The following is a 23,085-nucleotide window of genomic DNA, read 5'->3' as shown; positions in this document are numbered from 1 at the left end:
CAGATGCTTACACGTTTCCAAATACACTGGGGCTTTTTTCCCCAAACATACAAAAGAGTTTGCATTCTGACCTGATCAAATTTCTTGCTGGTAGCTGGTTTTTGAGGTTGTTGGATGGTCTTTTGACCTAGTCTCCATTGGTGTACTTAAGCCCTTTGAGCGGAACTGCACCATCAAGCAAGAGGAAAAGAAAGTTTTTTTTAATATTTTCGTGCTTTCCAGTGAGAGGTGAAAACTTTTCTCCTTTTCTCCAGTTAGCATTTATTTTATCCCGTGGGTTAATCTAAGACTATTCTCAACGCCCAGGATTGTTGAGAGTTGGGCGGCACTTAATTTATTATTGTCGGGGAAAAGCTTTACTATATTACATAATCGGGAGATTAGTAGCCGTAAACATTTCTGTGTTTTAAGAGGAATCAGACTTAGGTTATTTTTTTTTATACCCTGTTAATCGTTAGTCCGGTAAAGAAAACTTTTAAATCAGAGAATACATGGAAGAAGCCACTTAAAATGGCAGTTGTCCTTAATTTAAAGGAAAGGCTGGTGAGAATTCAAACGCTTGGTTCGGCCTTTATTGCTCATTTGCATATTTTCAGTGTAAAACCCAACTACCGTTCAGTATTTACTTTTATGTATTCCTACACTTATTGCCCAATACGTATGCGAGGGGCAGGCCTATAAGTTTCAGCCATCCCAGCACAAGCTGCATACGGGGACATTTCCTGTCAATCATAAAGTTCCGCCCCTTCTACTTTTCCGGAAAGGTCGTAGAGAAGTGGGGGGAGGAGAGAAACGGAAAGGGAAATCCCCTCCCCCAGCTTTTCCCCCGCCCTTTTGTTTTCCATTCCTATCTCCGATTGGCTCTTTGAGCAGTCTGTTAACGCCTACTGCCAGTGAGTGCGTGCGCCGTGACGTCTGCCACTACCTAGGAAAGGCCACCCGCTCCGGACTGGGCAGGCTTCCCAAGTGGGGGAGAAAAGGGGTAAAACAATTTCAAGATGGCGGCGGCTGAGGCGCGGATAACAATGGGAAACGGGAGGTTTGGGTGGCTCTGGGCCTGAGCTAGATTGGGGCAGGGGATTGAAATCACCGGGCCTGCATCGGGAAGGCGGGCTCGGTCGGGTCGGGCGGCATTGGGGCGCCCCCGCCTGAGAAAGGTAGTGGTGACGGCAGAAGAAGAGGGAGAATTGGGCTCCGAAGTGCCCGGTGTCCCTCACCGCCAGCTATGGCGGAGTGAAGAGCCGGCTGCTCCCGGTGCTCCCGTTTTTCCGCTCGCGGCTCATGGTTCTGCCCCCTTGCCCCATGGCGGAGTTCGTGGTGTCGCAGCACAGCGCGGTGATGGAGCGGCTCCGCCGGCGCATCGAGCTTTGCCGGCGACATCACAGTGCCTGTGAGTCCCGCTACCAGGCCGTGTCCCCGGAGCGCCTGGAGCTGGAGCGCCAGCAGACCTTCGCCCTTCACCAGCGCTGCTTGCAGGCGAAGGCCAAGCGAGCGGGGAAGCACCGCCAGCCGCCCCTTCCTCCCCCCACTGCGCCACCTCCGACGGCTCCTTCGCATCCGCCTTCCTCTGCTCCGGCCCCTGGGGCCGGGGGCTCTGCGTCTACCTCCACTTCTTCCGACCGGCCTGGAGTCAATGGTCTGGACGGTGACACCGCGGGCGGTGAACAGCAACAGCACGGCCGTAGCAGCGCCCTCATCGCGGTAAGCTCCAGATGTCGGGGCCAGGGGTTTGTTTCAGCTCGCAGACAGCCCACCCGCCCTTAAAATAAATTGTGTGTTTGTAGTTTGGATTTAGGCGGGTTCCTGTTTGTCAAAATATTAGCATACTTTAGGAAAGTTGCGAAACTTTTAAAATGGAAAAGGTTTACACTCCCGTGTGTATGGGTTTTTTTCCTTCACATTAAAATTTCAGAATTGTAGCAGTAACATTTTTCCCCGTCTTCCACTTGATACTTGGAGCAAAAGATACTTTAATCACTGTTTGTGCTTGTTTTACTTATGCATGTTATCTCTTCACTTTGCTGCTTCAAGCAGTTTTAAATGGCCCGTGAGATTTTTTTTAAGAACTTGAAAAATCAACAAAGTAGACATCTGTATTATTTAATATAAAATTAAAAGTAAACTGAAGCAGATTTATTTTATTTAAAACTGCAAATGAACGTATTTGCTTTTAAGTATATGACCTCTGTAGGAAGGCAGAAATAATACATAATGGCTTTATTTCCTTCACTTAAATACAAATCTTTCCCCAAGGATCGGAAAGTGATTCACCTGGGAGTTATTTTGGTTTATTTTTACGACAATATGAGCAATAGGTTTGCCTGAAAGTGTATCTGTTCTACTTACAAGAACCTCCAATAGTTGCTCAATGACAAATGATTTGAACCTCTTCTGCTTTTTTGCACTAGATAGGCTATAAAGTAGGATATATATTACTAGCATCTTGAGAAAATAAATGGAAAACAGAAACGTAATGTCTATGTGGGATTTTCAAGGAAATCTAGTTTCCTTCTTATAGCGTTCTAAACAAATATTTCTATAATATTTTGTAAGAGTAATTGATAAGGCTGTTTATGCCTATTTCTCTCCTAAATTAGGATCTAAAGATGTATTTGAATGTGTCTGTATCAGCATATATTTATTCACTTTTTCTGGTTTGCTAGAGGAGCAGCACTATATAATCCAGAACAATTAGGGAGGATTGGTTATCTACAGCAACTTTATTGTAGTTTGTTATCTCAGACAATATATATTCCATTTTCATTTTGAACTATTTACCTTTGAGTTAGGTATACTAAAAATAGAGCAAATTCTGTGGTTTTTTTTTAAATTGTACAAGAACAAATTATAAGATAATTGTCTTTTAGATAGATACTTAGGTGTTCTAGCTAAAATTGTTAATTCATGTGACAGTGCTTCAGGATCCAAGCTTTCAACATGTTTTCTAGATGAACATTTAAAGTTTAATATCTACAAATACTGGAGATAGAATATAGGCATTTTATTGATCAATGTTTTCTCTAAATTTAATCAAATTTATTTTGGAATTGGAGGACTCACGTAATGTCTGTACTGTATTAATAGCACAACTCAGTATATTTCAGAATACACTGGAAAAGTGGAATGCTGTTAATTTGTTAAAAATTGATTACAAGTAAAATCCTATATATTCTTCCTGTCAGTAGTGAAGGAAATATGTAGGTAAAGTGGAAATGAGCTGGAATAGCTGCCTGTGATTTTAAAGCATGTAAAATTATCTTTATGTTCCTAATAAATTAGGGTACAAGAAGGGAAAAAAGTTTGTTCTGTCATTTTAAATTGTGATATTTTCACATGGTAGAATCGGAAGTTGTCTGATCTATTAGTCATTTCTTTGTTTAGAAGGTAGCTGGACAGAGATAGGTCACAGTCCAAATGATTGGTCACAATTTTTATTTGAGAGTGAAAGTTATATGGCACTTCTGTGCTTAAAAGAGGAAAACAAAACAAAATGTGGCAATACATTTTATAAAGTTAATGTAAGATAATCAGTGTTAAATAGACTAGTCATATCTTCAGAGGAAAACATCTCTCTCTGTCTGGGTTCCTTTAGCTGAGATTTATGCGTTGTTACATTCAGTGGCTTAATGGCCTCTTCCAACCCTATAATTCTATAATCCACACTGGAAAAATCAGGCCTATCTAGTTCAGCTATTCTGTGTCACATAATGACCTATCAAATCTATTCAGGAAAGTTTTTTTCTATATTTTTATACCTATCTATCTAATATTCCTGTCATTGGTCAGGATTTCCAAGCTTTTCTGATAACTTACTTGAGATGTTGAATTTTTCAATTAGTTATATATTGGGAAAATTGAATAAAACCTGGCTAGATAATATATTCTCTGACTGTACATGATACTTTATAGATGAGTTATTTTTAATGCAGCATTGAACAGTTTGAGAGTGCTATATCCTTTAATAGTAAAGTTTAGGCTATGAGTAATATATGTCAGTGTTGTTTCATTCATTTGCTATTGTGGTTAAGGTGCTGGCCTAGAAATCAGGAGGCTGAACTATAATTGGTAAATCTTACTTAAATTTAAAAGAAATTGGCATCAAATAATAATATAAAGAAAATATCAGAATTCTCTTTCTGTTAACTGTCAATAACTTTTCAGAATGTTTAATACAGAAGATAAATTCAATATTTTTATTAGGTACAGTATATACAGTCCCTTACGTATGAACAGGTTATATTCTGAGAGGCTCTTCATAAGTCCATTTTGTTCTCAAGTCAGTAAGCATAAAAAATTGTGTACTTCAGTTCAGTACTGGATGGTGGTCCAGTAGGTTTGGGAGGCAGGTTGTGGGAGGACAGGGGAGGTAGGTTTCTGGTACACAGCATACATGTGCAATGTGCCAGAAGCTGGCCTTCTCTCAACTTCTTTTCCCATCTTCTCCCACTTCCACCCAGGGTTTACTGGACCCATCAGGTTTGGCTTCAGTGCTGCCATGCGTGGAACTCCCAACCTAGAGGGTCCTGGGAATCAGGAGAGGACAGGAAGGATTGGTTTCTTGCACGCTGCATATATATGCTGCGTGATGGAAGCTGGCCCTTTTCTGCCTTCTCCAACCTCTGAATGTGGACATGTTAGTTTGAATTGGCAAATATGTACAATTAAAAAATTCATTAGTAACGTCTGTAGTCAGATTTCTGATAATTTTATATTGAAAGAACAAAGCAAACTATGCTGATGGATAGTCTAATGACAAAATGCCACCCCAATTGAAAATGTAAAACTCAAACTTGCCTTGAATCCAGAGTTGTCTTTTTACTGTCTAGAGTAGGGGTCTCCAACCTTAGCAACTTTAAGCCTGGCGGACTTCAACACCCAGAATTCCCCAGCCAGCAAAAGCAAGTACCAAGTACCTTTTCCCCACAATAAGTGGATTCTGTTTGTGGGAATTTAAAATCCAAAGTGTTCACATTTTTTTAGAAAAGCTAGTACATTTTTGGCATGCTAACAATTATTGAAAATTTTGCATAAAGAACAATTAAAATGTTACTTTGTATTTAGCATTTCAAAAATGAACTCTGGATATCCAACTTTTAATAGGAACCATTGTTTGATTACATTGTTAGGAAGAAAAATCTATTCTTAACTTGCTTTGTATTAGAAATATCAGGAAAAGAGCACTGAGGCACTATGTGACTAATTTAAAATAAAACTTTTTTACTTCTCTCTTCCCATAGTGTAGGCAGCTGTGTTCAGATGGTATCAAGCATACCTGGGGGCCAGGTACAGGTACTCCTCAACTTACAACTGTAATTGAGCTCAGAGTTACGGTTGTAAGTCGTGCCTTCAATGAGTCACCATGTGACTGCACGCAATTTTATGAGATTTTTTGCAGCAATCATTAAGGAAACACTGCAGTTGCTAAGTAAACATGATGGTCATTAAGCAAAACCATTTTTGCCAGTGGGCATTTTTTTCTGGAAACCAGAAGTAAACACAGATTTCTGACAAAAAAACATAAATTGCGGTCAGGTGACCCTGCAACACTGCAATCAGCTGTAAATGCAAATCAGGTGCCAAGCATCCAAATTCAGGCATGTGACAGAGGGGAGGACCACCAACGGAACTTCAAAACTGGCTCATTAGCTCTAGGGAACCCTGTCTTTGATTGGTTGCTAAGCCACCAGGTGTAAGTCAAGGACTATCTATATTGCAAAAATAATGGTAACATCCCAGCAGCCAGATGTCTTCATTGGAAGATATTGTAATTAATTAAGATCTTGAAACATGGCTATGTTAATAACAATTATATCACTTATAAGTCTGTGATATCTGGGGCTTCCAAGTCCATGTAATATGCCTAGGACAGTGATGGCTAACCTTTTTGCTGTCACGTGCCAAAAGCAGGGGAGCGGGGAGGGAGTCTCGCGCGCATGTGTCCACACCCATAATTCAATACACCCTGCTACCCCATGCATGTGCGCGCAACTCCCCCGCGCTCCCCCCGCTTTTAGCACGCGATGGCATGGTGGGAATGGTAGGCCCGTTTTTCACCCTCCACAGGCTCCAGAGGTTTCCTAGGAGCCTGGGGAGGGTGAAAATGGCCTTCCCTACCCCCTGGAGGCCCTCCGGAGGCCGGAAACAGCTTGTTTCCCAACTTCCGGTGGGCCCAGAAGGCCCGAAAATCAGCTGGCCTGCATGCATACGCGTGCTGGAGATGAGCTAGGGCAACGTCCACGTGCCCACCAATATGGCTCTGCATGCCACCTGTGGCACGCATGTCATAGGTTTGCCATCACGGGCCTAGGATGTGTGCATATTATGGATATAAAATGATTTTTTTTCTTTTTTTGACTGCCTGAAGTATAGTGTTTTTAATACAGCATATCTATCTCTGTGTGTGTGTGTATGTATGTGAGAGGTTATTTTTATTGATTTATTTATATCCTATCTTTATTATTTTTATAAATAATTCAAGGTGGTAAACATAACTAATACCACTTTCTCCTGCTGTTTTCTCCACAACAACCCCATAAACTGCACTGAGAATGACTTGCCCAAACTGGCTTTCATGCCTTAGGCAAGAGTAGGACTTACAGTCTTCTACTGTGTTTCCCCCAAAATAAGATATTCCCTGATAATAAGCCCAATTGGGCTTTTGAGCGCATGGCAATAAGGCCAAGCACTTATTTCAGGGTTCAAAAAAATATAAGACAGGATCTTATTTTAAGGGAAACATGGTAGCTGGTGCCTTAACCACTAGACCAAACATTCTCCTGGCAATAATGAAAATGTATGGAAGTCATAACTTTTTTTCATTTCATTGTGACTGAGTATTTTTAGTCTTCTAATATTAATGCTTGAATCTGTCATGTACTTCATGTACTATATTTCTAGAATACATAATACATTATAATACTATATTTCCAGATACATAATTTCTTTCATGTTGAATGCTGGTAGAAACTAAGATAATTTCATATGAATGATGGAAATATAACAAGTGATACAATTTGATTGCTTTTCTAAATATGTTCTATATTTCTCTTATTCTATTCAGTGTCCTTAAGAGAAGGTTTTCCAATTTGTATATATGCCCACTACTTTTTCATTCAATTTGTAGTTATTTATGAGCTAAGTCTAAAATAGAATAAAGGTTTTTTTATAGGTTGACAAATAGTATTGATTTCTTTTTGAGAGTTCCCTTTCCTTTGAGATTTTGTTCTACAACAGGTTTTTCTTGTCTTGACGCTACTTTGGTGGGGCGGTAACTGACTCATTTACTAAGCTTTTGTAAACTCTTGTTTCAAGAGAGGCTTCTTATAACTAGGTTGTGTCAAATTGTGTAGTTTACCAATTATGAATCTAATGTAAGCACAAAAGTTAAAAATGTAATACATATCCAAATAGATAATCAAAGTTCACAGTATACTTGCTAAAGTGGAAAAAATAGGATTAAAATCCTGCTTCATTTCTTTTTAAATTTGTAGTTTAGTTGTTTTGCAATGCTGAACATAGAATTTGCTACAAAATGTTTCATTATAGAATCTTTTTATTGAAGGAGCTGGCTAGCAGTACCCTCATTCAGTCCCCCTTAGTTTCTCCCTTTCTCTGGATTTCTCTGGGTTCTGTGGCTACTGTTTTTGGTTGTTGTGTTCCTTTCTTTTCCCCTTTCCTTTTGTGTGTGTATGCTTTTGAAACATTTGATTTCTTCCCTACCAGCTGTTAGCTTCCTCTTTTCATAGATTGTGCTGTTTGCTAATAGTATATATTCTTGTGCTGTTGTTATTCAGTAATGAGCTTTTATTTGATTGTGAAATTATTGCATGTTAGTTTCTAAATCCAGCTTGAACATCTGCATTTCCCCTCCTCATAGAGAATGTATTTAGCTCAGGATTGAATTGTGGAGTCCTTGATGTTTTCTGATCGTGATTACCTAATCTAGTAACGAAGCATCTGGAAGTAAATAACTAAGCTCAGAGAGCACCAAAGGGTCCACATTTCCTTTCTGTGTAGAACTCTAATAATCCACATTGGATGATTTTAAGTATAATTTTGCTATTGTGTGAAAATAAGGATAGAATACAATAGTTTGCACAGACTATTAAATCTCTTAGATATCAGTATGTAAATTGACCTCTTCCACAATTTGCCACTGTATAATTTTGCAGCTTTCTTGACATAGTCTTGAGTAGAGTCTTTACTGATTTTTCTTCTGTTGCTTGTTAGAGTTCTGAAGCTATTCCAATAATTCCTGTAATCTTCCAATTAGTAATGATCAGAGCACTGGTCTAACTTCATCTTCTAGTATTGGAGGTTCTTGTAAGTAGAAAATATCTAAAGTATCTTAGATGTTGATATGTTTCTTAAACAGAACTTCACTATACTCTTAACGATTTTTGTTCGATCTTGTTTGCATTGGTTCACTGGATAACACATTTTTTCAAAAGTTTTGCTTCTTGAAAAACTTTTGGTGATTGTGATAGATCCCTTCAAATTGAACACAAATATAATTTCAGAATGACTATCACTAGGAATTTTCAGAAATATGAAATTAACTTTTAATTATTATAATGTACTTAATCACATGCTTCTAATACATTGCATAAGTTCAATAGGGCTAAAAGTATTCTGCTGATTTTCAATTGTATTCAGTGTATTTTAGTGCAGTGTCCAACAATAGTCAGCCAACACTGATGGATTCCAGTTGCCCTGATACTGTTTTTCCATTGGGCAATGTCCTGGTGAAACCTTTCACCGTATTCATCACTGACTGTCGAAATTTTTAGGAAAGAACTCCAAGTGTGAATGCAGAAATTGAATCTTCAATGACATGTTGCACTTCATGGTCTTGAATGCTATAAGAAGTTTGTCAACCATCTGAATTTAGTTTTGCTGTGTAGTTGCCAAGAAAATTCTCAACAATATTCTTGAATGCTTTCCAGGCAAATTTTCTGTGGCCCCAATAACAGATCTTTGCACCGCTTACCATTGACAGTGTATCTGATCTGTGGACTAACTAAAATGCCTTCTTTAACCTTGGCAGCATCTCTCAAATAACAAAAACCTTTACCTTCCTTGTTCATCGCTTTCCCAAAATTTTCCATCAGTCCAAATTTTATGTGAAGTAGAAGCAAAAATATCTTAGTTGGGTCGACAAGTGGTTCATGTGCCACATTTTTCTGTCCTGGGACCAAATTTTTTTGGATTGGGCATTTCTTTTTAATGTTATGTGACTCTCTTGCCCGGTTGTTCTGTTTGCATATGTAACAACAATACTTGGTATATCCAAGCTGCATTCCAGGCAGAAGAGCCACTGCTTTTAGATCTCTACAGATATTCCAGTTGTTCTTGGTATACTTGATTTGCTTCAACAACAGTTCATGTTTCATATGTTTCAAGTGTGCAGCATAGCCAAAAAATGCTGAAGAGTGTGTACATTGTCATTGTGTAAAAACAGAAGGTTGCTATAAAACAGTATGTGATAGGTTAAATTATGGGGTATTTTTGTGATTAGCAGCCAAAATCTATAAGTTTTACCTAAAAATGTCCAGGAAGCAAAATCTTTGTTGTCCAGTGTTATTAATGGCCCATTACCATCCTTTACATAGTTTGCAGTACCCTAACATGGTAAATTAATTAATGTGATTTTCCTCATTTAAAAAAATAGGCTAGGCAAGAAATAAATATACCATATTTTAGTAATTACAGTGTGTGTGTGTGTGTGTGTGAATAATAGGATCTTATACTCATTTAAAAAATCTCATTGCAAATAAACAAAAGCTCTTAAATCAAAACACCTTTTAATGAATAAGAGGAACTTACATGTGTTTTAGAATAGGAATTGGCAAATTCTGTTATTTTTAGTAAAAGCTTTTACAGAGAAGACAAATCTGTCAGTCAAGCAGTGCTGTCAGCCTTCAAAGTAGGCCAGGTCAGAAATCAGAATTTGGGACAACCACAGAAATACTATTTTATAGAGTATAACAGAATCTTGAAAAATGGTCAAGATTTCTTCTGCCTTCTCTTAAGCTTGGGTTTCTTTTTCATCCCCTCTTCCTTCCTAGGACTAAGTTGACATTTATTTCTTGTATTTTTCTTCAAGATTATCTCCATACTCTTTTACACCAATTAGCCCATCAGAATTTGTCTCATCTCCGATACATGAAGAAGATACTTACAAGTTACTATGTAAACCAACCACTGACTCACTCCCCAGGCTCTCACTTGGCAACTCCTCAAGGTCATCAGACAAGTCTTGCCAGCACACAGTCAAATGAATCTGGAAAGTCCTCCCTTCTCTTCCTATTGCACAGTAACCAATATCAGAAAGTCTATTATATTGGAGAGCACAGAGTTTTCTTCATCCTGGGATTCACTGTCTATTGATAGTGGGAACAGATCACAGGAGCAAAGTTTGTGCAGGAATTTCATATAGAACTAATGTATCAGTATGAGGCATGAACATCTGTTGTGTACTGTCACAATCTCTCAGATTCAGGTGGCCTTGAATTAGATACTCTAAATGACTCCTCTTAAATGTGGAATCCAGAATATATTCTGCATCATGGTCGTCTCCCCCAACTATCAGTATAGGATGGGAGAGGAACAGTTTCAGAAGTCAAGTATCAGGGGAGTTCAAATTCAGTTTTTTAGACGAGCAGGCATAAGGTACAAATTTAGTGGAAAGCAACACCAAATCCTCAACCACTATCTCTGCACTTTTACGAGACCCACACCTGACCCCCTCACAAGACCCAGCATAAGACCTTCACCTGACCCCTTAAAAGACCCATCACTGTAGCCTCACCTAACGTGACCTCCCATCACAAGATCTATTGACCACATGAAACCCTTAGAAGCAGCAGAACATCAACACTGGCATTCACTAAATTCTGCTGAAGATGTAATCTAGCCTGGTAATGAAACGTTCGTAAACCAACCCACAAGGTCAGAGATCGAACCGCCACTCTCATTATTTCACACTCTGACATACAGTTGAAACCGCAGTTTATATTCTGCTGTAATCTTGTTTCAGCTTGCAAATTATTAATTTGTTGTCTGATTGTCAAATGCAATTCAACATTTGCAAGACATTTTGGTAATTATCATTAATGGAGCGTTGTCTTTGATGCAGGGCATAGCCCATTTGACTACTACTCCTTTCAGTGACCTTGAAAGTTATCTGGAATGATTTGTAGAAAATCTTGCTGGCTGACTCGCCATAAATAATTCATGTGGAGGAGAGAAGCTTAGAAATTGATCCTGGGCTCCCTCAAACTTCTCTGGTAAACTTCCATGAAATTGAAGGGGTATTGGTTGACCTGCAGTCTGTTAAAATGCTCTTGAATGAGACAAACCTTGTTCAATTGCTCTGATAGTCTTGCATAGCATTGTGTAGATTTGCCATTTATATATCTATTCGCAGTGGGTCTCCAAGTATCTGCTACTGTCTGCACGATCACAGAGTTCAGTGCCTCTCTGATTAGAGAGCAGTGAAACTTTGAGCCTTTCAAGGTATGCCATGTCAAGAATCAAACCTCTCACTTCATCTCAGTTGTAATTCACTTTACAGAGTGGTTAGGACAGATGGTCAGAAGCTTTCATAAGAATTTTATTCCCTCCAGGCATGATAACACGGTGAAAGAAAAGAGTTTGTTTTACTGAATCTTGTGACTAATTATTCAGTACCAATAGAAGAGAATATTTGTGGCTCAAGGTTGAATTATGGGATCTTTGACTTTCTCTAAGTTTGGTTGTTTTCTTGCAGACATGTCATTACCTAACTAGTTGATATCATCACTGCTAGTAGGGAGTGGGGCTTGCTTTCATTTTACTGTATATATTAGTGGCTTACTAGTGTTGGTGGGAGTGATCTTAGTGGTTCCTTGATTGGGCTATTGTTTACTGTTAGCTTGTTTGGTAGTTCCTTGTTTGGGATTTTGCTTGCTTTTTTATTGTTGGTCTAATGTTAATCTTAGTATTTATCACTGTTCATTTGGATGTTGATCACTGGTTGAGGAGGTATTTTGGTCTCTTTGTTTCCTTTTTGGCTTTTTTATTGTTTCTTTTTAGTGGTGTGTAGATGTTACATACGTCTATGTGCTTGTTGATGGCCAATTTGTCTGAGTGCCAGGTTTCCAATAATTCTCTAGCATTTTTGGAGTTTGGACTTTAGAGGATTACGGCCTGAGGGGAGAGCAAAAACAACACAGATACTGTTCTGTCTTCATTACACAAAAGAAAATGCCTCCTATGATCACTGATGACAAAATAGTTAGAATGAATTGCAGAAGTGATATGCTCCATGCTTTTCCTTAGTCAGTAGCTTCTTTTGCTGAAGAATCCTCCTTATCACCATTCTATTTAAATCCAATTCTTGAAGTTCAGGAAATACATTCAGTGACATATAATGTTAGCTGTCTTGAAAATCTTGACATTTAACATTGCACAATTATTTCTCCCAATTTTTGTCCCTGTGCTTTAATTTTCTCAACTACATCCTCCATATTGGTTAATAAAAAAAGCAGCTGATTTGTGTTTGTGTGCACATGTGTGATTCATTCTCTGAAGGAAAAAGTTGTCAAAAAGACAAGTTAGGAATTTCCTAGAAACTCTGCTTGGCAAGGTTGTTTCTCAACAGATGTCGGAATAAAGTTTGGCTTTTATCACTTACTGAAGAATTGCATTTTCATACTGGAAATATCCTATTATATTTTTCTTTGGCTGGGCAAATAATAGTACAGGTTATTTAACATTCAAAATTATAACTGACCTCCCCACAAGCTACTCATGACCCCATTTCAAAATTGTGATGGCTGCAACAGGCCTGCAATTGTTTGCCCTTATGACCCACCACACGGTTGCTGCAGCACCCTCCTGCCTCTCTCCTGCCCTCCCATCTCACCAGAAGCTTACAGCATTTGGGCCTTCTTGCCACATGCCCATCACACCCCAAACTTAACTTCTGAAGCACTCCAGATCTCATGGAAGGTGGGCAAGCCATGTGTCCCTAGGCTGTGCAGTGTGACCGGAACAGACACCATTTTGTGGGCAGGGCAAAAAGGTGGCCGCACAAAGAATAAGTCATCCTAGCACTCCAGAAAGGCTTAGAGCTCTTCAAAAGGTAACATGTGAGGAGGGTGTTCTTCCTTATGGACTGAGAATCATTTTACATTTCACTGGGGAGAGCAGGAATGGAGGGTTGTTAGGCAATACATTTCACCTAACGCAGCGGTTCTCAACCTGGGGGTCATGACCCCTTTGGGGGTCGAACGGCCATTTCACAGGGGTCGCCAAAGCCCTCTCTCGCCCCCCCCCCCCCCGCCTTCACTCACCCTCACCCTCTGCCTCTGTTGGATTGCCCGGTCGCCGTTCGCTTACCCCGCCCGCTCCCAATCTATTGCTGCCTCCGGAATCCCAGCTGATGGCTAGAGGGAAAAAAACCTTTAAATTCTTGCCGCAGGGCTTCAAAGAGCTAGCTGCAAAGAGGTAAATTCCTGGAGCAGATTTTTTTCCCCCTAGCTATGCTGAAAAAGCGAAATTGAAAGTAAGCAGGCTGCACCGTGACAAAATGAGGCAGAGAGATTTCTTTTTCTTTTTCCTCACCAAAAAAGGTAGGTGCAAAACTGCAAACAATGGAAAATTTAGGGCAAAAGAGGAGAGTTCAAGCTTTTAAAACACAAAAGAAAAAAAGCTCTATTTAACTAGGGAATTGTAATAATTGAGATACTATTAATTGTATATTGTGTTGAAAGCAGAAATGGTTAAGTTGTGGTTTGGAGGAATGTATGGGGGAAATTATTTGGTTTATTATTATTGGTAAATATAATTAATGGATTTGTAAGAAATTGGATTGCATGGAAATAATTGGAATATTCATGTTCATATTGATTAATATACAAAAAAGATAATTATATAACTAATTGATTTATATTAAAATGTTGAATTTGTATTAAACAATTGTAATATTAAATAATTAACCAATGTGAGGATGGATATAAAAATAGATGACAATGGGAAGGGGTATAATATAGAATAGAAGGGAAAAATTGAATTTGATTAAGATTAGAGATGAGAATGAAGGGTAATATTGGTTTTTTTTTAAAAAAAAAATAGATGAGAATAAATATGGCAAAAAGGAAATATAGAAATTGAAAATTTAATTGAAATGACTAAATACTGTATTGGAAGAAATATCCTTCTGGGTTCTGCTCCAAGTGGGGAAAAAGACACTGGAAACATGGAGACTGCTTGGAAAGATGGTTTAATGGTGGACAGGATCACATGGCTTGATGGGGCCCATTGTGTTAGTTTCTGTTGCTATTGTGTTGCAAATGTCCTTTGACAAAGGATTGACTTTCTGCCTCTGGCCCATTAACAAAGGGTGGGGGGCAGGAAGGTGGGAGCTGCTTTGTCTGTAAAATATGCTTCTCCATTTCTCATCCAGGTAGGGAAATATAATATTCTGCCTTTTTAATATTTCCCAAAATATTTCATTCTTCTAGGAAAGGGGTGGGTGCTAACCTCCTACAACTGTTTAAATTTGTGAACCGGCCAAATACTCTGTTCAAAGAAAATACGTTGTATGTTTGTATGTGTGTTTCTAATTATTGCTATTTATTGCTATTTGTTCTCTTTTATTCCTTAAAGTTTAACAATTCATTCTTTATCTTAATATCTTGATATTTGTTTGGGGTTGGCTTTCCTCCCTTTCATCTTTTTTATTGTACAGCAATCTTTCTCCTCAAACCTACCACCTCTGTCTTTTCTTTCTTTCTTACTTTCTCTTCCGCCCCCTCTTCTTCTCCCTACTTCCTCTTTCTTTCTCTTTCTCCTCCTCTCTTCCTCCCTCTTTTACCTTCACTCCTACTCTAATTTCCCTTCCCTTCCTTCATCCCTCTCTATTGCTGTATCCTTTTATGCATATGGACTACTCAGAGGGCTGAAAAAGTTATTTTTGACTGGTCCTCGCACATTTGACCAGTCCTCGAATTTACGAGTGTCCTCACATTTTACGTTTTTTGCCCTATCTTATACCATGTTGAAGAGAAGCAGTTGTGAAATGAGTGACATGGTTGTTAAGAATGCTGCACAGGCATAAATGTGAGGATGGTCATAAGTGTGAGGACCAGTCAAAAGTGCGAGGACCTGTCAGAAATGACTTTTTTCAGCCCTCTGAGTAGTCCCTATACATATAGCCATGGCCACCCGGTCACATGACCAGCTAGCTACGCCCACCCAGTCACATGACCTCCAAGCCACACCCACAAAATAAGCCACACCCACAGAACCGATAGTAAAAAAATTTAGAACCCACCCTTGGTTGGGGGTCACCACAACATGAGGAACTGTATTAAAGGGTCGCGGCATTAGGAAGGTTGAGAACCACTGACCTAACGGCTGCTGCGAAATGCAACTGTAATGGGCAGGCTCCATTACAATTGGATCTCAAGGACTACCTGTATAGTAAACTAAAACAGTTTTGGCTTTACTTTTTTTCCCCACTTATTTTAATTCAAATATATAGTCTACAACAGTGGCCCCCAACCTTTTGGCACCAAGGACTGGTTCTATGGAGAAAGGTTTTTCCCGGATTGGAGGGTGCATGATTTTATGTGCTGCTTGCATCATGGGGTTAAGGTTTTGCTAGTTTGCGCGGCCAAGGTGCTGGCATGTCGCGGATCTGTGCCAGTCCATGGACTGAGGATTGGGGACTCCTGTTCTATAATATTCCATTCATTTGAATTTGTTACTGTGTAGATATGCTTTTGTTTAACATACATTACAAATTCTGCCTTTAAACTTTCCCTTTGAGCAAATCATATCCTTGAATTGCAGTATTCCGGGCATGGAAATTATCTTAGCTATAACCAGGCCACTGTTATATTTTTAAAATTATATTTCTATAAATATAATGTTATAATAAACTTAATAAATGTATAATAAACTTAATATTTATTTCTTAAGAGTTCAGACTCATCCTGTTTATTTCCTATGCTCAATATAAACAATAGGTGTCATAAACCTTGTCCAATAATGCTCTTCCTGATCTTTTATTGAATAGTTTAATAGGCCTGTTACAGCAGCTGTTTCACTTCCTGAAATAGTGTACAAGTATTTACCTGAGGTTATTATTTCATGGTTTTTATCTTCTGTGAGGCTCAAGATCTAGCTTCCCATTCTGATTGAGGCTCAGATTATTGCCAGTTATTACCAGTTCTTTTAAAGTACAACCCATTTTGTAACAACACCAGTCATGCAGATAACTTGGAAAGGGTCCCAGAAACTTTAGAAGAATGTTTGGTGAAAGAAGTGTATATTTCTGCCCACTTTGGTACATGGAAGCGAGAGTTGGGTACATCGAGTAAAACATAAAAGTGAATTGAATCTATGGGGGTAGATTATCTCAGAAGTATGTATGATGAAACAGATAAGATCAAGAATGAATGGGTGATGAAGAAATGTGGATTAAATGCAAAAATGTGTGACTGGTATATAAAAAACATAATAGGTCTTCTAGTCCAATCTCCTGCTTAGGCAGGAGACTCTATACCAGTGATGGTGAATATTTTTGGCACCGAGTGCCCAATCCGGACCGTGCGTATGCACGCCGGAGTACCGGAAACCAGAAGAGCAGCTGGCGACAGTGCGTGTGCCCACAAAGAGGGCTCTGCGTGCCACCTCTGGCATGCGTGCCATCGGTTCGCCATCATGGCCCTATACCATTCTGAACAAATGGCTGACGAATCTCTTCTTGAAAACCTCCAGTGATGTAGCACAAAATGTACATTCATTTGGGAAGAAATGTCAGAAGAAGACTGCTCTTCTAAAAGTGGAGCCAATGACCTCAGAGGAATGAAGAGCTGGCAAGTAGACTGGCTCTTCGTAATTCTCCCTGGATAAGGAGAGGACTTGAGTTTGCCCAGAAGTGCTCCAGACAATTGTTCCTCATGATGAGACTGCAGGACAAAAATCTGCAATAGGTTTAATGCTCTGCGTGATAAGGGAGCAATCATCTTTCTCAAATGGGCAAACACCTTCAAAGTACCTTCAAAAAGATAATAGGTTCACATACCTCTTTTCTAATCACTTTTGGAAGTTGCTTTGAATCAATGTTTTATAGCACTAGATGAGTTTTATGTGTTTTATAGCATAGCTTGAGTTTCCTTTAGTCGTTAGGAAAAAATGTTTTAAATGCAAGTTTAAAGACAATCATAAATTTGAAATAAACAGCAAAAGAGTTGGGTCCAGATAAATGTGAAATAAGATTTTGGAAATAATTATACAGTAAGAATATTTCCTGTAGGAAAATGCTTTTCTTTTGAATTCTTAAAAAATGGTGTATAGTTTTAAAAATTAGACACTAGAAGGAACTAAAGATTACAATTAAAAAAAACCACTTAAATTCAATTTATAAATACAGAATGAATCAATATATTTTAACATTTGACATATTTTTAAATAACGAACCTAGAAGTTTCTTTTAAAGAGTGTCCCACCTCTATAGATAATACTGTTTAAAAGACATCATGGAAAAAGTTTTAACTAGCAAAATTGAGAGCTACTTGAAAGTGGTTTTTAAAATCACAGGCCATAACAATGATATGAAAAATATGATACATACAGGACATTCAAAAGAAACTAGCTGACGTCTTAATAATTAAAAGAGGTATACAAATAAACCAAGAGAGTGGCTTAGATAATTTTCCTATATTGGATTTACAAAAGAGGCTTGTTTAAGGCTTTGAAAAAATGTATGATAAGGGACAAAAAAAAAGGAAATCAAATGGTAGAATGTTATTTGAAGGGACTAAAGATCAAGACTGTTAAATGTAAAAGGAAGGAATATAAAGATGGTTTCTTTGATTAAAAAATATATGATGTTATCTCTGGTAACTTTAATGGACTTTTGCTGACATCAGGACCAAAATGACTTTCACTTATAGTAGTTTCATGTTTTATTTCCAGTACAATTATCTGTTTAATTGCCCATGCCAGATTTAGGAAGATCTCAAATGAACAACTATAAAATTTATATCTGGTATCAAAGAAGAGGGTAGAATTTTACTAAAAAGTAGAGGTTTTGAAGCATCAGATACATTAAGGCTTGATTTATGAGAGAGATGCTGTTTGTTATTTCTAGAAAAGCAACTCCACTGCTAACTATAAAATAAAAAATAAAAATGTTTTTAAAGAATTCTGAAGAGAGAAAGTTTGCTGTTTTTTATTATTATTATTTTATTTTAATTTTTTAATTATTGTTTTGGGTTTTTTTTTAAAGCTCGAGTTTTTCTTTATTTTTTAATTATGAAAGCATAATCTTTACATATCAATTTGATTGACGTTTGCCTCTTAGTTTGGATTATCCCCAGAAAGTAGATGGTTTACAGCTGAATTTGTATTGCATGCAGTTTGCTTTCTCTATAGAGAGCTCCATGTTAGCTCTGTTATATGTGAACTGTTATAGTACATTCTCTTCTGTCCTTAAAGCCTGAGTAAGAATCTTAGAGTAATTGAATCTTAAGAGCATATTGTGAGTACAATTGTTTAATTGTTTATCACAAAAATGTTTTATGGAAGAATCACGTGCAATCGTGTTACCACATTTAGCATAAAGACTTTTAAGAGTACAAAAATTTGCTTATATGTTTTTAAACTATTTATCAATATTTATCACTTTTATATGATGTTTTCAGTCATCTCCCATTCCACATCTGATCAGTTCAAAGCCATTTCAGCATTACTATAATTTAGATGACCTCAGAATTTTCCTTGAGTACCTCGGCTGCAAGGAAATTTAGTAGTAGCCCTGGAAGTGAAGTATAGTGAAAGAGTTAGTTAATATTGCCAAAATAATATTTTATTTTTAAAAAAATATTTTTACATGTGTAAACATCCTTCATTTCCTTACTGCAGAATGTGCATAATTTTTTAATCATCTAAGTTAAAAAATAGTTGCTTGAAAGAAGTGTTAATCCATTGTATATCTGTGAAGATTGCTAGCCTAAAAAACTAGATTATTTAGACTGCTGAAGCAATAAACTAACCTAACTTTATTTTTCTTTCAGCAGCTTCATGAAACTGTAAAAAGGAAACTTGATAATTCTGTTTCACCTCAAAATGGCGACCAGCCAAATGGCTTTGGGGACATATTTCCCGTGCCCAAGAAATTGTGTCATGATGATGGTCTTGGTGGATTGAACGGCTCCTCCAATGGAATACCTCCTGTATCCCCTCTACATCAGCCTGACAGCAAACCTTCCAGTGGAGAAAATTTACAGCTTAATGGAAAACATTCCATAAGCCTAGATGGAATGAGCAAAAAGGATCTGCCAGATACTACACTTCAGTTGAATGGAAGCAGTGATGCTGATGACTCATTTGCTATGGTTATTAACAAAGAACTCAAACAAGAACCAGATGATCTTCCTTGTATGATTACGGGACCAGGAAGTTCGATATCACAAAACAATTTGATGTCTGATCTTAACCTTAATGACCAAGAGTGGGAGGAGCTAATGAATGAACTAAACAGGTCAATGCCTGATGAGGATATGAAAGACCTATTTACTGAAGACTTTGAGGAAAAGAAAGATGCTGATCCTTCAAATTCAACTGCACAAACTCCTTTACCACAAGATATCATTATAAAGACTGAATTTTCCCCGGCAGACTTTGAACAGGAACAGATAGGGTCTCCACAAGTCAGAACTACCTCTACTGGCACAACATTTATTGGTACATCTTCTATCCCTGTTACTGCTGCTTCTCCAGCAATTAGTAATTCTCAAACAATGTTTCAGCCTTCAAATCAGTCCATGCCTGAAAATCCCAACCAGTCAATAATGCAACCAGCAAGCCAGGCCCAAAATGTTCAGAGGCCTCTATCTAATTCATTGTTATCTGGACAAACTACAGGGAGTGCCAAAGAGATGTCATCTGCTAAACAGCTACAGCAAATAGCTGCTAAGCAAAAGAGAGATCAGTTGTTGCAGAACCAACAGCAGGTCCACCCATCCAATCAGATTTCTAGCTGGCAACAATCTGGACCTTCTCACAGTCCACTGGCTGTCTCATACACTATGGAAAATCCAACTAGTCCTTCTGTTTACCAGCAAGACTTCAGTAACCAAAAACTCCTGATACCCAATATGCCAAACAAGAGTTCTAGAATAGGAGGTAATTATCATGGTGGAAATATGCTAAGCCATCAGCCAAGCAACATAAGTCAGAATTCTGCATCTAATCAAAACTCTGTGCTAGATTATGGGAATACAAAACCTCTTTCACATTACAAAGAATGTGGGCAAGGAATCACAGTACCCGGACAAAACAAGTCTTCTATGTTAGCATATCTTCAGCAACATCAGCAGCCTACACTGCCTCATATGAGCGATGAGCAGAGTGGGATATTTGTAATGAAGAAGTCTGGAAATATTGCTTATAGGCCTTTAGTACCACACAATCAGGTAAGTGTTTCTAGCAGCTGGTTGGGTGTAGTAAATGAGATAGGCTGAATAAGCTGAATAAACATACTAACTAATTTCATATATATGCTGTAAATAGCCTTATAAGTTTCATTGTAAGAGGATAATGGAATTACTAAAATCAGCCTTTCACTTCAAAAACAGCATGTTATACCTTGTCCTTTAAAAAAGTTTAATCTTTTAATGGGAAAAGTTACTTAAAATGCTTTCTCAGTATATAGTTTTTCGCTCTTCTTTCTGAATTGTTCTTTCAGGATTAGTATACAGTTCAAAATCTGTTAACCAAGATGCAATGTATATTAAGGAAATTTCTTTTTTTCTGATAGTTTTTTTTAAAATGAAGATTATTAGTCTTGTAGAAAACAAACTGAATTTTGACAGTTGATTATAGTTTTTTATTAATTGTAAAACTCAATATATATGCTTTTTATTAATTGTGAAAAAACTCCATGGATATTACCATAATCCTACACATGTCATTAAATGTTATTGATGAAGCAAATGTTCAAGACCAAATGAAATTTAGGGCAAGGAAACTATTTGTTTCAATTGCTGTAAAATTTCATTAGATATCTACCTCTTGTCTACCTTGAAGAATGAAGTGCTTGTGGTAATCAAGGAAATGTTGGAATAACATATCCGTGTTTACATCTCCTATTGAATGACACACTAACATACATATTGTTGTTATTATGCATTCATTGCATGTATACTTCTCGCATAGCTCACTTTCCTGTTCTCCTATTGCCCCATGATAAGATAACAGAATAGGGAATATATAATATAATAATATATAACATTTTATTAAATCTGATTAACAAAAGAAGAAATACACAAACACAGAGATATCCTTCATTGCCTCTTGCAATGAAATCTTTTTAGATTGCCTCTAGGTGGCAGCTCTTCTGTACAAGCCATTTCATTCACCTTGGCTCATTTCATTTAGAAACAAAGTTATGCTAGATTATACTTTTTCATGAATTGCTGTGTAGTAATAAACACTGAAGAAGTTTTCCATTATTGTGGTCATTAAAAATGTGGAGATACTGCTTTTCTCAAGTGATGTCCTTGTTGCATAGCCAATATCTGTCTCTGCTTTTATAGGATCAAAATCATTCTGCTGGTGTTCCTCGCATTCCTGTTTCTGTTCCTGGCACTGGTGTAAATGTACAGCCTCCCAATGTTTCCATGGCAGGTAACCATGGTAATGCAGCTTATCTCAACAGTCAGCAGCAAGCTGCTGTAATGAAGCAGCACCAGATGCTACTAGATCATAAGCAGCAACAAAAGCAGTTGTTAATAGAACAACAGAAACAGTTTCTAATGGGACAGAGGCAACTTCTTGCTGAACAGGTAAAACATATTGCTGTCACAAAGATTGTGCCAATGTAGTGGAATATTCAGTACTTGATTATGTTAATCAGGTTGCATATTATGTTTACCACATGAGAGTAGCCTAGTACTGCTTATTGCAAATTTTGTAGGATTCCCACCCACCCCTTAAACACATGCCCTTAATTCAGAAAGGATTAGGAAGACTTGCACTCAGACATCCTTGGGGATAGGTGCTCATTATTGTGAGCTGCCTTGAAAATTGGTCTAAGCAGAAGGTTAGGGTAATTGCTACATGATCCCTCTTTCCATAATTTAGGGATGAGTATGGATTCTTATCTGGCCACAATTGCACATTTCTGCTGATAAAGGAAGTGTTAAGAAACCAAAGAAGAAACTTTAGGAGTGAACAGTTCAAAAACAGGTTAGGACCATGATGGCGAACCTATGGCACATGTGCCGGAGGTGGCACGCAGAGCCATCTCTCTGGGCTTGCGAGCCATTGCCCATTGCTCTTTTGGGTTCCGGCATGCTGGCCAGATGGTCTTCACACGCGTGGGAGCGCCAGAAAAACGGAAGAGCAGCTGCCTGATGCACATGCGCGTGCCAGGAAGATGACCTTCTGGTTTCCAGCACACGCATGCGCACTGGCCACCTGGTCTTACGGTTTCTGGCGAGCATGCGTGCGCGAAGACCAGATCATCTTCCCAGCACATGCATGCGCTCGGTGCCGAAAAAGTTCGCCAACACTGGGTTAGGACAACCCTAACAAGGGGCAGGAAGGGAAATGATTGAGAAGGGAACAGAATGGGACAATTCGCTACTGACAATTCACTTTTGCCAATTCACTGGTGCCAAGTTGTCACAGGACAAATCAACACAGCCAATTTGCCATGGGGACTACTTGCCGTGGGTAGCTGGAGGGAGAGCCAGTTGGGTAAGCGAGCAAGTAGGCAGAACGCAGAGCGACGGACAGGGGCTTCTGGCCCGAGGGAAAGCTGGGCAGGTGGATGAGAGCGGAGTGGCAGCCAGGGGCTTCCCCATTTTCACACACATATACCCTGCTACAGCTGCACCAAACTCCTGGCCATTCAGAGTTTGGAACATTTGGGCCATTTGGTGACAGTAGAGGCCAGGTGTGTCCCATTTTCATACATCTCGCTGCCACTCCAAATGGCCCAAATAGTGCCGCCACCTAACTCCAAGCAGTTCAGGGCAGCGGCAGTATGGGTATATGTGAAAGTAGGAAGCCCCCAGTCACCAC

The 23,085-nt window shown here is 38.5% G+C and overlaps 1 protein-coding gene across 2 annotated transcripts in view; it reads left to right on the top strand.

Annotated features, from left to right (window-relative positions):
- Positions 1–993: 993 nt before the first annotated feature.
- MAML1 (mastermind like transcriptional coactivator 1) overlaps positions 994–23,085 on the top strand; it is a 39,662-nt gene continuing 17,570 nt past the window's right edge. Inside the window, exons 1-3 of one of the 2 annotated variants that reach the window (XM_070937239.1) lie at positions 994–1,701; positions 19,074–20,471; positions 21,594–21,842. In XM_070937239.1, coding sequence (XP_070793340.1) covers positions 1,282–1,701; positions 19,074–20,471; positions 21,594–21,842 — 2,067 coding nt within the window. In that variant the 5' untranslated portion in view covers positions 994–1,281. Of the gene's footprint in view, positions 1,702–19,070; positions 20,472–21,593; positions 21,843–23,085 lie in introns of both variants that reach the window. The other variant, XM_070937238.1, reaches the window with a different exon arrangement.

Source organism: Pituophis catenifer, unplaced genomic scaffold (genome assembly GCF_029215685.1).
Source record: "Pituophis catenifer annectens isolate HBS135680 unplaced genomic scaffold, rPitCat1.0.hap2 SCAF_2, whole genome shotgun sequence".
In the NCBI taxonomy this organism is placed as follows: domain Eukaryota; kingdom Metazoa; phylum Chordata; class Lepidosauria; order Squamata; family Colubridae; genus Pituophis; species Pituophis catenifer.
This window is presented reverse-complemented; position numbering and strand designations above follow the sequence as displayed.